This window comes from Lepisosteus oculatus, chromosome 27, assembly GCF_040954835.1.
Source record: "Lepisosteus oculatus isolate fLepOcu1 chromosome 27, fLepOcu1.hap2, whole genome shotgun sequence".
Lineage (NCBI taxonomy): Eukaryota > Metazoa > Chordata > Actinopteri > Semionotiformes > Lepisosteidae > Lepisosteus > Lepisosteus oculatus.
Window position 1 is genome coordinate 9,352,040 of NC_090722.1, and position 16,212 is coordinate 9,368,251.

A 16,212-nucleotide genomic window follows, 5' to 3' on the forward strand; every position below is an offset into this window, starting at 1 on the left:
ATGTAGGGGCTACATTACAAACCTACTGCCTACGTTAAGTGGCAAATAAATTATAGAAAAGCAGTGGGGATCATTAAATTTGCTATTCTGAGCATTGGTCAGGTCAATATAATGAAATTGGCTGGATTCCCCAAGCAGCTGTGCACAATTGCACTGCCAGAAAGCTTCCCAGCAAACAGCCATCACTGCACCTGAAGGCTTGCGGTGATGTCATCGTAAGACAAGCCAGGCCCCCCTCCCACAGAATTGCTGACTCACCTGTCAGGCCCTGTGGAGCTTGCAACACGACAATGAACAACTCTGTAGGGGGGTGTTGGAGGAGCACGTCCATATGAATCTTTCTCTCCACAGCAGGTGCCCTTACCACATCTTAAACACAACTGACTCTTACAGACAGGGTGAGGATCTATTCAATCACGAGATTCCAGTTTGTTTAATGGAACCCTGAGCAGAAAAAAAGCACACACAGCTTGGAGTTTTTTAGAAGTTTTATTCTAGTTTTAAATTCTTCATTTGTATTTTTGGCAAGCAACATTTTCACAGCCACAATCTCTAATGGGAGAATGTTTTAAATAAAAAAAAGGAAAAGTAAGATCACTAGCATTTTGGCGTTGCTAAATGTCCGTGCAAATTCCCATCCTAAACTATCAGTAAAACTGAGGTGATTTTTTTTTCCCAATTTGCTTTTATTCGATGAATTCTTGCAGCATAACTATGGAAGACATTGTCAAGCTGAACATTGCAAATATACATATATTTATATAGTATTTTAAAATCTTTTTTAATGTACAGTATCTTGTGGATGAAGTATGAACATGCTTTTTGTTCTTTAAAAGTCCAAGTCCATGAGTTACCTTTTGTACTGTTCGCTAAATGTGGTACCTAGGTGTATGAAAAGTGATTTTAATTTCCTTCCAGTGGCAGCCATTGCAGTGGGTTTGTGTTTCATTTGGTAGTGTGACAAATCTTCATGCCCAGGCAGCGAGTCCTCTTTGGCTGGGGAACCAGGAGGGGAGGACAGAGGGGAACTGAAGGTCAGGAACTTGTGATAGGACAGTGACTCTGATCTCACGATGACGCCCATCCTGGAATGAAAAGGTAAATACGGGCCATTTCAAAGGCATGACCCTCTGGACCAGACTACGCAATGGGTCTGTGTTAGTTATGAGCTTGGGGAATATAATCTCTTATTTTACCCACTGGAAAAAAAATAATCCGACAATAAAAATAATCATGCCACACCCACCACAAAACCCTCTCGGTGACTCTCCACCTCACCTTCAACCTGAGGACCCCAAAAGTATGAGCGAACAGCAGCAATGGAAACCCTGTGCAGCAAGAATCTGACCTGCGTCAGCAGCAGTGCGCCAGATCTGCGTGCTCCCAAAATGCTTTGCTGATCCAAAGTCTGCTGCAGCAGTTCGGCCATTTTCGCCGATGGCTGTATCCCTCCCGTGGAAGAGTGGCGCCATTCCCATTTTTCTGCCGGTGATCTCCAAACATTAAGTCACGCAGGAAGTTCACACCATTCAATCTTCAAATTGGACTGACATGCGAGCCCTGAGCCATTAATTGATTCGACTACAGCACTGCTTTTGCTTTACTGATTAGAGAAACCCAATAGCATGATGTTATTCTTTTCACAATTGAGATGCAAAGACCTTTTGTATCAGAAATGCAAAATCAGAGAGTACGTCAACAACTACCTTGGTGTCAGATGTAATGTGGACATAGATTTGGGGAACATCTGCACAGACATGGCTATTCATACCAACCTGTGTCAGCTGTCTCCCCCCTCCTGCGTCTCTAGTGCTATTCAGCCACTTGGACCCCTGTGCAGTTGTCTTTACTCTCTGAAGCAATGGCCAGATATTCCGCCCTGTTCGGAAAGTGGAGTTGAGACATGAATGCAGTGGTTCATCCCAGGTATACACCTCATAATATGACTTACTAATGAATGACTTATCAGTGTAGACCAGAGGGGCGAGATAGCGAGGTGGAACAATCACTTACGCGCTTTCTCGGAGAGCCTCCTCTCCAGCTGCAGCGATCTTCCTGTAACAATAGATCATTTCCACCACCAGCCAGACTTGCAGCCCCACAATGGACACATACATCATGACCTCTGAGATGATGGATGCCAGCTCCCGGTTGGCTGTGGACAAGTAGACAGGATTCAGTCAAGCATCCTCCGTTGTCCAAGACTTCCGAAGTCAAATGGTAAACAACATAACAAAGAGAGACACTCCTGACTGGACTGGAGACACTGCTGTCCCTCTCCTCTCACACTGCCCCTGAATTCACACACTGACACACCCCTGACTGGACTGGAGACACTGCTGTCCCTCTCCTCTCACACTGCCCCTGAATTCACACACTGACACACACCTGACTGGACTGGAGATACCGCTGTCCCTCTCCTCTCACACTGCCCCTGAATTCACACACTGACACACACCTGACTGGACTGGAGACACTGCTGTCCCTCTCCTCTCACACTTCCCCTGAATTAACACACTGACACACACCTGACTGGACTGGAGACACTGCTGTCCCTCTCCTCTCACACTCCCCCTGAATTCACACACTGACTCACTCCTGACTGGACTGGAGACACTGCTGTCCCTCTCCTCTCACACTGCCCCTGAATTCACACACTGACACACCCCTGACTGGACTGGAGACACTGCTGTCCCTCTCCTCTCACACTCCCCCTGAATTCACACACTGACTCACTCCTGACTGGACTGGAGACACTGCTGTCCCTCTCCTCTCACACTGCCCCTGAATTCACACACTGACACACCCCTGACTGGACTGGAGACACTGCTGTCCCTCTCCTCTCACACTCCCCCTGAATTCACACACTGACTCACTCCTGACTGGACTGGAGACACTGCTGTCCCTCTCCTCTCACACTGCCCCTGAATTCACACACTGACACACCCCTGACTGGACTGGAGACACTGCTGTCCCTCTCCTCTCACACTGCCCCTGAATTCACACACTGACACACCCCTGACTGGACTGGAGACATTGCTGTCCCTCTCCTCTCACACTGCCCCTGAATTCACACACTGACACACTCCTGACTGGACTGGAGACACTGCTGTCCTTCTCCTCTCACACTTCCCCTGAATTCACACACTGACACTCCTGACTGGACTGGAGACACTGCTGTCCCTCTCCTCTCACACTGCCCCTGAATTCACACACTGACACACTCCTGACTGGACTGGAGACACTGCTGTCCCTCTCCTCTCACACTGCCCCTGAATTCACACACTGACACACCCCTGACTGGACTGGAGACACTGCTGTCCCTCTCCTCTCACACTGCCCCTGAATTCACACACTGACACACTCCTGACTGGACTGGAGACACTGCTGTCCTTCTCCTCTCACACTTCCCCTGAATTCACACACTGACACTCCTGACTGGACTGGAGACACTGCTGTCCCTCTCCTCTCACACTGCCCCTGAATTCACACACTGACACACTCCTGACTGGACTGGAGACACTGCTGTCCCTCTCCTCTCACACTGCCCCTGAATTCACACACTGACACACACCTGACTGGCCTGGAGACACTGCTGTCCCTCTCCTCTCACACTCCCCCTGAATTCACACACTGACTCACTCCTGACTGGACTGGAGACACTGCTGTCCCTCTCCTCTCACACTTCCCCTGAATTCACACACTGACACACACCTGACTGGACTGGAGACACTGCTGTCCCTCTCCTCTCACACTCCCCCTGAATTCACACACTGACTCACTCCTGACTGGACTGGAGACACTGCTGTCCCTCTCCTCTCACACTTCCCCTGAATTCACACACTGACACACACCTGACTGGACTGGAGACACTGCTGTCCCTCTCCTCTCACACTGCCCCTGAATTCACACACTGACACACTCCTGACTGGACTGGAGACACTGCTGTCCCTCTCCTCTCACACTCACCATGAACTCACACTTTATTACAGTACACATGCTGCTAGTGAAATAGCTCCCACTTGTGTTTCACGATCGGCACCGAACTCATGAACCCCCCTGCCTGCATCGACACAGCCACCAACCTTTGGGTACCACCATGAAATGGATGAGCTTTTCAGCACTCGTGTGGTACTGGTAGTTGGGGAATCTCAAGGTGCGGTTGACCAAGCACTTGAACGTCCCTGTGTCATTGAAAGTGACATTGAGGATGAAGATGGAGCCGTCCTGGAGGTCCCTGGTCTTCTTGCTGCCATTCCAGGCCACTCTGTCACTAAAGCGCTCATCTACGATCGAGGGTGTCTCGTCTTCGTAGCGGTAGATCTGTCGGAAAGACGGGGGACATCGCCGTGCGTTTTAAAAGGGTTCAAATGAAGCTCTCTGGGGAAGCCTGTGCTCCAGGTCTTGTAGTGTGGAAAGCTAAATAGGGGTCACCCCCTCCAGCTCTTCCAGAGCTCAGACACTCCCCCCTCCGAGCAAGGGGCCAGCCATCTGGGAGCAGGGAGCCTGGCCCCTGCACTGGTGGGGGTGGAGAAGCACAGAAATCTGTGAGTTTTGCAGTAAAGAGAGCCTCAGCCCAGACAGGCAGCTAGCAAAGCTAATTCAGGCCTGTTTGAAGTAAACTGAAGGGGCGGTCAGTGATCGTGATGTGCGGGCGATGTGCCGGCGTTCCTCACCAAGATGTAGTCGGTCTCCCGGGCCGCTCGGAAGTACCACTCCACGCTGGCTTCGGCCTCCACCTCCCCCCTCATCTTGCAGGAGATGCAGCCCAGCTTGAAGCCGTTCCCCGCCACCCCCTCGGAATCGGAGTCCACCTCCACGCAGGCGGGCCGGCACGCCGGCGCAGCTGGGGGACCGACAGGGGGACAGTGAGAGCGGGCGGGAGCAGGGAAGGCGGAGAAGGAGGGGAGAGGGACGCAGCGAGAGGAACAGGCCCACAGAGACTGTTGGCCTGTTCGGCACTCGTTGGCTTCCTCGCGTTGTCTTGAAGGTGTCAAGTTTGTGTCCTCGTGAACTTCTAAGGCATTTTCAGTGTTCATTGTTTCCCATTTAGTTCCTAGAGATGATATTTTTGCTACCTACACTTGTTAAGTGTTTGCCAAGTTCGGATTTGTATCCAAACCTTTTTTACTGTCTTTCTCTTGTTGCTGTTGATCAGGTGTTTGCTGTAGTGTTAGCTAGTCCTCCTATTTCACAGTTATCAACCTGATTGATAGCTGTACCAGAGTCTAGATCATCGATTCAAATTCTGAAGAGCAGTGGTACTAATATCGATCCTTGTGGTACTCCACTACTTCCATCCTCCAAATCAGATCATGCATCCTATAACTTTACAGACTGAAGAGATTAAAATGAATTGCATACTGCTGTTAATCAAAGGAGCATTTTAACTAGAACTTAAAAGTTATACTAAATGCAACGTATCTAGACAATTATTCAACCGTTGCTAAAAGCATTTGAGGTCAATTATAACCGCCGCCACTGAGTGTGACTTACATTGCCAGGTGGTGATCAAGGAATATAATGATTTGATTTGTCGTGTTAATAAAGTGACACTAGTGAGCAGTATCTGCAGTAGCTCCTAGAGGCTGACAAGTTCATCACAACCATAAAAAACTTAACTGAAGTTTTAAAACTTTAGTACTTTTTTGATACGGAGATATATCTCCGGCTTCAGGCTGGAAGAGGAAGCTTAGTTGAAAAAAACGTTGTAAACAACACAACTGTAGATATAAGATACACAGCAAGCCAGTGCAGTAAATATCATGCAGTAAAGGAGCTGCCTACACAACTGATGAATCAGCACAGAGCTGGAGTCTGTCAGAGCTTAAGCATCTCAGACCAGGTGCCTGTAGCTACACAGCCCTCTTAGTGCATCTCACTGAGCCTCCTGAATTTTTCATGAGGTGAAAACACAAGCTCAGACTTCTGACTCTGTGTCTGATACCCTACACTCCGAGAGAGAGAGAGAGAGAGAGCACGGATCAATAGCGATCTTCAGATTAAACCGTAGTTCTGGAGGGTGCTCACTGGCAAGGCACACATGTGTGTGCTTGTGGGGAAAGAGTTGGCACTAGAGTTCAGTGGGTTTCAGTTGTTTGTTCTAGGATGTCCCAGGACAAGAGGTGACGGGCTATTGCCCAAGATTCCGGCAGCAGCAAATGAATTTTGGGAGCCTAACAGTTCAGGTGCGGAGCTGCGTCAGCATGCATAGGCTGCAAAGGAACAATTAACAGGTTTATTCCATGCTGAAAAGAGAAGAAAGAAAACACAACACAACGTTTCGGCCGTGGAGCCTTCTTCAGGTGTGAGGGTGTGATTTTATATAACTACAAACAAACCACTCACCTGCTATGATTAGTGGCAGAAACCATGCTGCACAAGAGCATTTCAGACATGGGTTCAGAGTTACACAGCACACGTTAGCACCGAGCACGAAATCAAGATAATTCAGTGTCTCTTAACCATCATGTTTTGGCATGATTCCCCATTTCTACACCGCTCTGTGCAGTGCTCATTTTATTGTGGCTTCCCATGCTATAGAATGCTCTACACCTAACTTCAGAGGGATTCTAAAGAATAAATGCACACAAGTTGGACCGCCCCTCCACCCTCTTCTCAGACTAGGAACTGGGCAAACTCAATGGGAAAATCCATTTCATATTAAATTTTTTTTTTCCTGCCACCCACAGAAGGACAGTACTTCCGCCTCACAGAAAAATCCCTCTAAATCAAACAGCCAGTGGGAAACACACGCTCAGTGTGGGAAGGGAGTGGATGGATTGTGTGCCATTTCTGAGGGCTTCTCCTTCTCAACCTAGAAGATCCCAACAGTGCCAAAAACACCAGACAAACCAGATAAACTGCCAATCGGCTCAGCCCTTCTCTGCATTATACTCAATCATATTCGACTCTGACCTCCCCAGGCATCCCTGCAGTTTCCCTATCGACCAATGTAAGTATTTCTAGACTTTTTAAAGCATTTTTGCCGTATCAGACAGTAAGGTTAAGCCATTCCGGCTGAGCAGAAGGTCAACTGCTTCCAGGGGGATGAGGGGTAAATTTGCAGTCTAAAGAGCAGATTAACGCTGTCCATTTGAGCTCAGTTATGGGATAATATTTCTGGTCTACATTGTTAGCTTTCGTCCATGCCTGGTTTTTCAATGCATAGAACTGCATTTTGCATCACTTTCTAAAGAACTAAATTTACGCTCCATCTTGCCAAATACAGATGTCTGCTACTCAGTGCACAGAAATCCCCTGCACACACGATGCCCTTGCTTTTGATCATAACAGGAAATGAGCAGGCCGGGTCAGTCAAGGCCGGGAGGACATGAACCGAACAGTACATTTTTGGATGTTATGTTTTAGGGTCAGGAGTGCATCTTAGTAATGTATGAGTTGATTCTCTGTGACACTCAAACAGCTCCTAATGTACTGCTGCCTCTTAGGCAAATATTAGCCTAAGTGCTAACGTAGGCAAACCTCAGCAAAAAGCAAGCTTGGACTCTAATAGCAATCTTAAGTAGCCTGCTCCTTGACGCTGGATGGGTTAGGCGTTTGAGAACCTTATCTTTCCGTTTCTGCTTTTGGTCAACGTTGTAATATCCGTGACGCCACCCTCTCACGTCTGTGAGAGCGTCATTGATACAGCACCATTTGTAAGTGGATTGTTTTTAATATTCTGTTTTATCTGCTGTTGGTTTTTCGTCATCAGCATGCTCAATGACCACTAGCTCACTAACACCGACTCTGGATGTTACTGTATCAAAATCCATTCTAATGGTGCAGCTAATATGCGCAACCTCAAACTATGTCCCCCCCGTCACTTCCTGTCACTGGTTTCATCCAACCTCCCCAGCCCAAAAATAGCAACCTAGGCGAAATCAATAAACACATGTTTTGGACACACATGTTCAAAAGAGATGTGGTTATCATCCATTCTTTATATCTGATTCTTTCCAGGTGTGAAGGAATTTTACAGCCTGGATTTAAAAAAAAAAGATCTGACGCAGGCTGGTAGTCTAGATGCCCAAACAAGAACTGTCCTCAGATCTGCTGTGTTTAATTCTGGACTGGATTCTCTCAATCAAGACAAATCAACTGGGGTCCAGTCTTGCAGTTTACACTAGTGTGCATTTTCATACCAGCTTCCTTCTAAATGAAATTACTTGTTAAGGGTCAAACTAACAACTAGGGTCCTGGTTGCCTTAAAGTTCTGCAATGGCATGAGGCAAAAAGAGACGATTCTTTACAGCATGTTAAGCTATAAGGCTTCTCATCTGCCAGAAAATCCAAGCACTTTATAGTTGGTAAAAGAAGGGGTTCAGTTCTCCCTTAGCTAGGTCAGGGCTGGTAGATGGTAGTTATTTAATAAAAGAAAAATCAAGGCTGGACCTGCTTGAATGGGAGCACATAGCCACCATTGAAATAAAGGTAACATGCACTGTAGAATTTAATGTGCAAAAAATCAATCAAATATGGAATAAGACCAATCAAAGTTAATGGGCTTGTTTTTTTGGAGAGACAAAGTAGGCACAGCCATGCTAAAAACAACCTGTCATTTTGCCAGGGCAAACAAGGAAAAGCAATCTACTATCTATTTACTGAGCATTATACAGGAGCCCTGGACACAATCAGGATATGATCTGAAAAAGAACCATCTGTGTTGCACGGAAGGGACCTTATGATTTTAAAACCCCACCAATAACAGAGCACATTACAGAGGTGACACATGCAAAAATCTTATTGTTCCTGGCTCTGTTCATACTTCACGCAAACTGATACATTATCTCTAAACCACTACAGATATGTTCACAGCCACGTCACCCTGCTAGCTCCATAATCTGGGATGTGTGAAGCTGGAGCCGTTACCAGAATGATTTCTTTTTTCCTGACCATCGCCAGGACCGTACAGTATGCAGTCGGTGTGGGTGGTTATATAAGAGAAGCTGAGTACGAGAATCACCATCCCCTCCCCCCCGACTCCCACCACCCCAGATCAACAAACAGCAGAGATTAATCAAATAGAGTCGGGATCAGAGGTGAAAACACTCCGCCTGAATGTTCAAAAACCTGCACATGGACAGCTGGCCCGGCTTTCACTAGGCAGCAGATGGTGAGCAAAATGAAACAGTCCACCCCTGCTAACCTCTGCTTAATGAAGACCCGATAAAGCATCGGTCACGCAAGAGTCTGGCTTTTCCTACCAGGGAGAACACCAGCAACGCTACCATTCCCACACACAGGCTGTATGTTGGGTTAAGCTGTTTTATTCCCTGATGTTGAGCTCCGCTGGGATCGCACAGTCCCAGTGAATCTCTGTCTGCTGAATTGAAGACACTGGTGCATACAGCGCTCAGCTCCTCTTCTGTCAGCCTGGGGGCTGCCATGATGATGACAGCACCAAATTTTACTGCCTACTTTCTCTGCTTTAACTCCAGTCCAATTATATGGGGCTCCGTTATGTCACCATGTTTGCCAATCCTTCTGCCCCATGTCCTGTTCTCTGCATGTTGAAAGGGCGCTATATTATCTTTCTCTCCTTCTGGTCCTGTTCCAGGGCTCTTTTGTTTCTCTTGTTCTACAGTATGTTCCAAATTTCTGCTGCACATAAAAACACAGTGGTCAGATAACGGAGAGTAATTTACGTGAGCAGTTCATGAAGACCTAAAACAGAGGGCTGACATCTCAGCCAAATGGTTTGTTCCCTCAAAGTTATTTCAGATCAGGGGGGACATGAACACCCAGCCCCACTGCAGAACTGAAGGATTGGAGAAGCTGCTCCCTTCATCGTGAATGTCATCTAGTTACTCAGGCAATTAATGAAGGGAGACCTTGGTTGGACACACTGCGTCTCTGCAAGAGCTAAGCACCATACCTCTGACATACTGTAAGAGCTCTCATGGTGTACAATGACAATGTTACCTATTATTTTTCTGTTACTCTCCACATCTCTTAAGAGTGATGAAAAACCTTTGGCGTGGCAGGACTGGTACTTGCTTTGGCAAACCGGATGCTGGGAGTTGGGGTGCCTCTGACACACAGAAGCAGTTACGATTGTTCAGCCCAGCAGTGGGTTCAGAGAGGCTCTGTTTTTCACACTCTGGGCCCGCAGGGTGAAAAGAGGCTGAGGCATTGATGCTGTGCATTTCAGAAGACAGGCTTTTATCAGCTTCATCATCCCTAGCGGTGAAACAGGGGCTGGCAGAATGAGTCATGCCAAGTACTGCTGGGCAATTCTGAAACTATAAAACATAAGCACTGTCACAAACCAGATGAGGCCTTTCAGCCCGTCTGTTCTGAATGGAAATCAGTAGTTAATTGATCCAAGGGTCTCATCCAGTCATTTCTGGAATGAAACCAGGACATCGGCTTAAATAAAATGGCAGCAGCTTTAGCCACACTCCCACGGGTCTTTGGGTAAAGGAGTTCTGAAATCTCTATTCAAACAGGACACTCCCTTCAGACTAAAGAGACTCAGTTCCTCCAGCCTGTCAGTGCGGGACCCTCCCTTCAGACTTAAGAGACTCCGTTCCTACAGCCTGTCAGTGTGGGACTCTCTCTTCAGACTAAAGAGACTCAGTTCCTCCAGTCTGTCAGTGTGGGACTCCCTTCAGACTAATGAGACTCAGTTCCTTCAGCCCACCAGTATAGGTATACACATGTACTTTCCCTTAAACTCCAGAATGTATCTGGTTGCTTTTTTCTGATTCCAATATCTTTTTTATATTGTGGTGATTATATACAATATTCTAAATGAGACCATGCTATAGGTCTTTATACAATTTTAACATAATATCCCTTGAGTAAATTCTATGTGTTTTCTATCGCTTCCCCAAAAGGTGTCAGCACAAGCACCTAACTCTGTCTATCTTATCTAATTGTAACATTGGACGATGCCCTTGAAACTAAGAAACCATCTTGTTTTTCAGTGCAGGTTGCATAATCTTAGTAGGTGGCGGACCCTGAGTTATGCAACCTAAATGAGTGAGATCAATAAAACAGTGCAGCCGTCTTCCCTCTTTTTATTAATCTGCTGACTAAATACTTTGAAAGGGGAAGCTTCTTTTTTTCAGTCCTACTGCCGGATCAACTCTTACTGTATTATAGGATGATGTGTACAGGCTTCAGAACACCATAATAAACACAGATCCATCTTCCATCATGCTCTGATCTGTGGAATTCCAGATCCATACTGCAGCCTGTTTCCTTTTAGGGATTAAAGCCCAGCCACCACTAAACCCCAGGCAGAGACAGGGGCACCAGCATGCACTGAGCTAAAACAGCAGAATCCCACCGAAGCGATTAAGAGAGCAGCACACACTTTTTATTCTTGAGGGCTTCCAGGTTTTTATTTCTGCATTTGTTTAGTCTTATTTATTCATCCTCAGTCTACCATTTAATGTGATCTGAGGCGAAGTGGTTGAGCAGCTACGCTTTAGGGAAAGACTTCATCGAGCTATTCTCTGAGGGCTGGTTTTTAAGCCTGATTTACTCAGAAACCAGAATACACTCAAAGAAGGGAGACCCACATTCGCTGATAAGGCAACCACTTAGCTCGGGAAACAACACCGACAAAGGTCCCCTAGTCGTGTCCTCTCCTGCCCCTCCCTGAAAGCCCTTTCCAGGAGCTGTGTTTGCACAGGACTGGACAGCTCACTTGCACTGAGCTCTGAGCTCCAAGCTCCGCCGATTGAACGGTTTGGGAATTGTCCACTTTTGTCACAACTAAGCCAAGACAGGAATAACAGCCTTCGGAAGAAGCATCTGCATCAGGCCCTGCTTGACATAGAAGGCTATACCAGACTTTGTCAGAGGTTGTAATGTTTTATGCTCAGGACTGTGCCACTCATGTGTCGCCTCCATTTAACAGCTGTTCTGTACAATTCTTGGTCGGGATGGGGCCAGTGCAGCATAATGAGTAAGTCTCTGTATAACGGGTGGGTTGTGCTTTCAGTTTTCTGCTGGAGAAACTGCTGTTGCACCTTGAGCAAAAGACTTTACCCCAGTCACTCCAGTCTGGCCAGCTGTATAAGTGGGGACCGGCAGTCCTTTGAGGGTTCACTTGGTGCTACAGAAACCAAACATAGAAACGCCTGTAATCAATGCGTCCATTTTCTAACTGCTTCATCCACCTCCGGGTCGTAGGGGAGCCAGAACCTATCCCATCAAGCAACGGGGAGCAAGGTGGGGTACACAGTGGACGGGACAACAACCAATGTGCACACCCTGACACCTGGGACAGGTTTTCCGAAAAAAGGAATTTAAGCCTTGCCAGTATGTCTTTGGACTGTGGGAGGAAACAGGAGCACCCAGAGGAACCCCATGCGAACGTGGGGAGAACGTGCAAACTCCACACAGACAGAACCGCAGATCTGCAACTGAACCCAGGGCCAAAGTCCATAGTGTAATCTGTAAGTATGGTAATGCTACATTATCTATACCATTCTTAGCCGAATCCGCACTTGAAAACCAAAGGGTAACAAGACTGAGAAAAGAGTGAAATAAAAGTTAGCCTAGTTATCAGTTATCCTACTAGTCATTTCTCAGTTCCCCATGTAAATCAGACCAAACAGAACAGGACTCCCAGCTGTTGTGACAGTTCTCACAGTATTGGAGCAACAGCAGGAAACAATACAAATCATCACCTGTACCCTCTGTTTTAACAGTACCCAACATGGTGCAAGACACCTAGTCCATCCATCCAGAACTGCAATTTAAAACAATTGTAGTTAAAAGAGACAATATGAAACCCAGTCCCACAAGGGCACAATGAGCTGGAAGGGACTGGATGGATGGATAGCAGTGGTTGTACTGGTTGTACCCATGGAATGGGCTAATGACTTTCACTGCCTCTGCCTCTCAGCTATGCGAAACTGAAACTGAGCAAAAGGGTTAGTTTGCCTGGGTTTGTGCTTATGTTTTTGCTGTTGTGTCACTCTCCTGGCTTCAGAACACTGTATGGAACACCAGTAACACAGTCGACATCCATCATTAGAGTCCAGTTTGGGTGAAAGCAGAGGCAACAGTCAAATCTTACAGTAGGGGTGACTCGGTGCCAGTGCAGGTGTTAGTTCTATCTTCCTTTTAGTGCAACTGGAGGATGTTTAAATCGTTGATTAGTTGTTGTTTATTGCTCAATGTAAGGTCAGGAGGAAGTGTATGTTAGACTGAGAATTACATGTAGTTCTTCACCTAGAGAGTTGTAGGTGTCCGGAACAGATCAGCTAAGATGTTAAAACTGGTAGTCTGTGATCTGTCTGAAAGTAGTTAAAAGAGGTTAAAGAGGCTGCGGTGGCCAGGAAAACTAATTAAAATAAATAATAAATCGTCCCGCGTTTTAAGTGAAACCAGGTATTTGCATGATTAAAAAAATCCGAACTGGCGTCAGGCCAGTCAATCATGAAATATTTAAATATGACGCGGATATGAAGAGACAGATACAGCACTGAACCAAGCAAGACGTCGATACGTTGAAGGACTGCAGGACAAAAGCACAGGCTTAACAAATGTGGAGCATTGTTACTTGGGATAATTCTTAGAAGCAAGTCACTCACCGTACATTAAACAGAGCACTGTGGGCAATAGCACTATCCGTAGTGCAGACATCGTTGACAGAACAGGATACACTTGTCCTTGGTGGTCTGGTTAACTTCAAACCGCGCGGTTGGTCAGTCCGGGGAAAGGCGGCGAACAATTTCACAACCTAAGCCTCGGGTTTCACTGACGTATTTATCTCAATTCTTCTATTTTTAATCCGCAAACAAGTGTTCGACACAATTTCTCGCTCGACGTGTGGGTAAGAGGCTTCCACAATGCGAAGCTTCCTTGGTATGTAGGCCTCCGTTGAGCTCAATTGACAAACGACCTTCCTGGTCATAGACGGCAGTCCTGGTCCTGCAGTCTCTGTGTCCCAGCGCTTTTACAGAAATAAAAGTGATTAATACAGAAATGGACTTTATATGCCTTCTGAAGCAGGAGCTCTTCAAAGATTGATTTTCAGATGATGTCCAGAACCAATGACGAACACACCCCGAAATCGAACATCTATTTGCCGTCAATAAATTATCTTAGGCTAGTGATTTAAAGGTCAGTACATGTACTTCGTAAACACTCATAAAAAATACACTGGCTTCAAAATGAGAGTGGTTTAAAGTTATCGGTGTCGGAACGCCTACGTATTATTTATTATACTCCAATTTATACCCTTTTTAAAGCACACGGTATTAAGAAAAAATAACTTTGCTCGATTTTTCCGAGAGGGTTCATTCTATGTAGCACCGTTTCAGCAAACCCTTTCATATGCAGGGGTTTAAAACCGCTATTGCTTCGTTTGTGCTGTAGGGAGACTCGAAATGTTACAAGTGCTGATGAGAATGAACGACATTCGCGACTTGCCCTGAAGAAATAAATAAAAGGCTTTCTGAGAGTTAGCGGCGATTGTCCTCTTCCCCCCTCGCCTCCGCTTGGTCTTAAAAATCTGCTTCACTGTCCGATCGGGCTCGCAGGCAGGTACGGTAGCTGATCAGCCTCTCTTGAGAAACAGCCAACGGCAGATCGCTGCTGCAGACGACAACATGCCTTCGCCTCTCTATTCACCTGCTCTTAAAGACAATTGACCGAACGGGCTGAGCTGGGTCGAATGGCCTCTTCTGTTTCTATAACCGGTCTGCGTTCACAGCGTGGAAAAAGCGGGGTTACCTACTGAAAACTAGACCCTAGCACAACTCAGAGGAGAGAAGGCGCCTGAGGTACATCAACAAAACAGGAGCTAGAGACAAGAGCCGGTGTCTACCTGCAGGCTGGGGGGATACTGCTCTAGATCTGCCCCGCTTGACTATGGCTGGGCTCTCCTCCGGGATCTGCTCTAACTTGGAAGGTGTTCCTACTGTACGTCAGGAGCGGATGGTTTAAGCCCAACACCGTTGTCAACATGGAGAAAAACGATCATTACAAAAATTAGTACTTAACAACGGTCTGTTGGCCCCGCTTTTACGCCCGGCTAAGTAATCACAGGTGTAAAATTCCCGGTAAAGGGCATTTAAAAAAAAAACCATTCGGGGAGTGCGATCTGAGGCTGCTCTAAAATTGCGCGGCTGAAAAGGCGATCGTTTTTTTGCTTCTTAGTAAAATACATTCGAGCTCCGGAGTCAGCATTGCGTGGCCCAACGCTCACAACCTACACGCCAAAAATGCGTGGACACAACACGATCAATCAGTCACGAATCCACCCTGCCCGCTTTCCCTTCCAAGACGAAAAAGCTTTACCGCACTGCATGGGGAGACGAAAATGGTGAGAGGAAAAAAAAAAAACCTGCACGACTTTAGCAGAAAGCCCTGGTCACACGAATTTTTTAATTATTATGATTTTTTTTGCCGTCCCTCTTCCCTGTCGAGGTATCCCGCTGTGGGTCGGGGATGTTCACTGCGGTACCAGCTAACGCAAGTCCATCTTCGAAGCCGGTCGCTCGCCAGATAAATTCGCGTCTGTCATAACGCAAAAGGCACCGGTCATTGCGGGTAAACACAGGCCACCGCAAAACAAACCGCATCTGACGTGAATTCTGCCACGGTCTCAGGGTAATCCCTTTCAGGTTGTTGTTTTTTGTGTGTCTTTATTAGAAGAAAAACAGTCCGATTTTCTAGTTAAAGCACACCAGCAGCCGTGATGACTGTGAGAGCTTTAAGACGGCTGAGGGGGAGAGAGAGGGAGAGGGAGAGAGAGAGAGGGAGAGAGAGAGAGAGGGAGGAGGAGGAGAAAGCATCGGTGATGCATTGCAGTAGCAAGAACAGAAAACAGCATCTGCAAGCACTACCGATAGCAAACGCCTCTGTAATGCAATATATATATATATGAAGAGGAAAGGCATGTTTATTTTTTAAGAAACAAGATTAAAGAGAAATTCAGTTACTCAGACCACTGTATATTGCCGCACTATTTTGAAGCCTCGCGAAGGCAGATGTCTTCGACCTTGTTATAACAAACTAAGGCCGTGCATTTGAGTACAACATGATTACTGTGCGTCAAGGAACAGTTCTATGTCGTCATTAGGTATTTGGGGGGTATCTCCTCCCCCCCCTCCTCTCTTGAACACACAGACACGGCAAAGGTAGCGCAGGCTCGTATGCGTCGTTTATCACGGTGGGAGTCTAAACCGTGCCGAGCAGATGAAGGATGTTTCGCCAGTCACGCCACACACGCTCGCCGCC

The 16,212-nt window shown here is 46.7% G+C and overlaps 1 protein-coding gene across 1 annotated transcript; it reads right to left on the reverse strand.

The window, feature by feature from the left end:
• Positions 1-1,775: 1,775 nt before the first annotated feature.
• LOC102698920 (sodium channel subunit beta-1) lies at positions 1,776-15,707 on the reverse strand. Its single transcript, XM_006641535.3, has 5 exons — positions 13,560-15,707; positions 4,677-4,846; positions 4,086-4,323; positions 2,014-2,155; positions 1,776-1,879 (listed from the first exon to the last, which is right to left on the reverse strand). Exons 1-5 carry the CDS (start codon positions 13,609-13,611, stop codon positions 1,813-1,815), a joined length of 669 nt encoding a protein of 222 aa, XP_006641598.2. The 5' UTR covers positions 13,612-15,707; the 3' UTR covers positions 1,776-1,812.
• Positions 15,708-16,212: the final 505 nt, after the last annotated feature.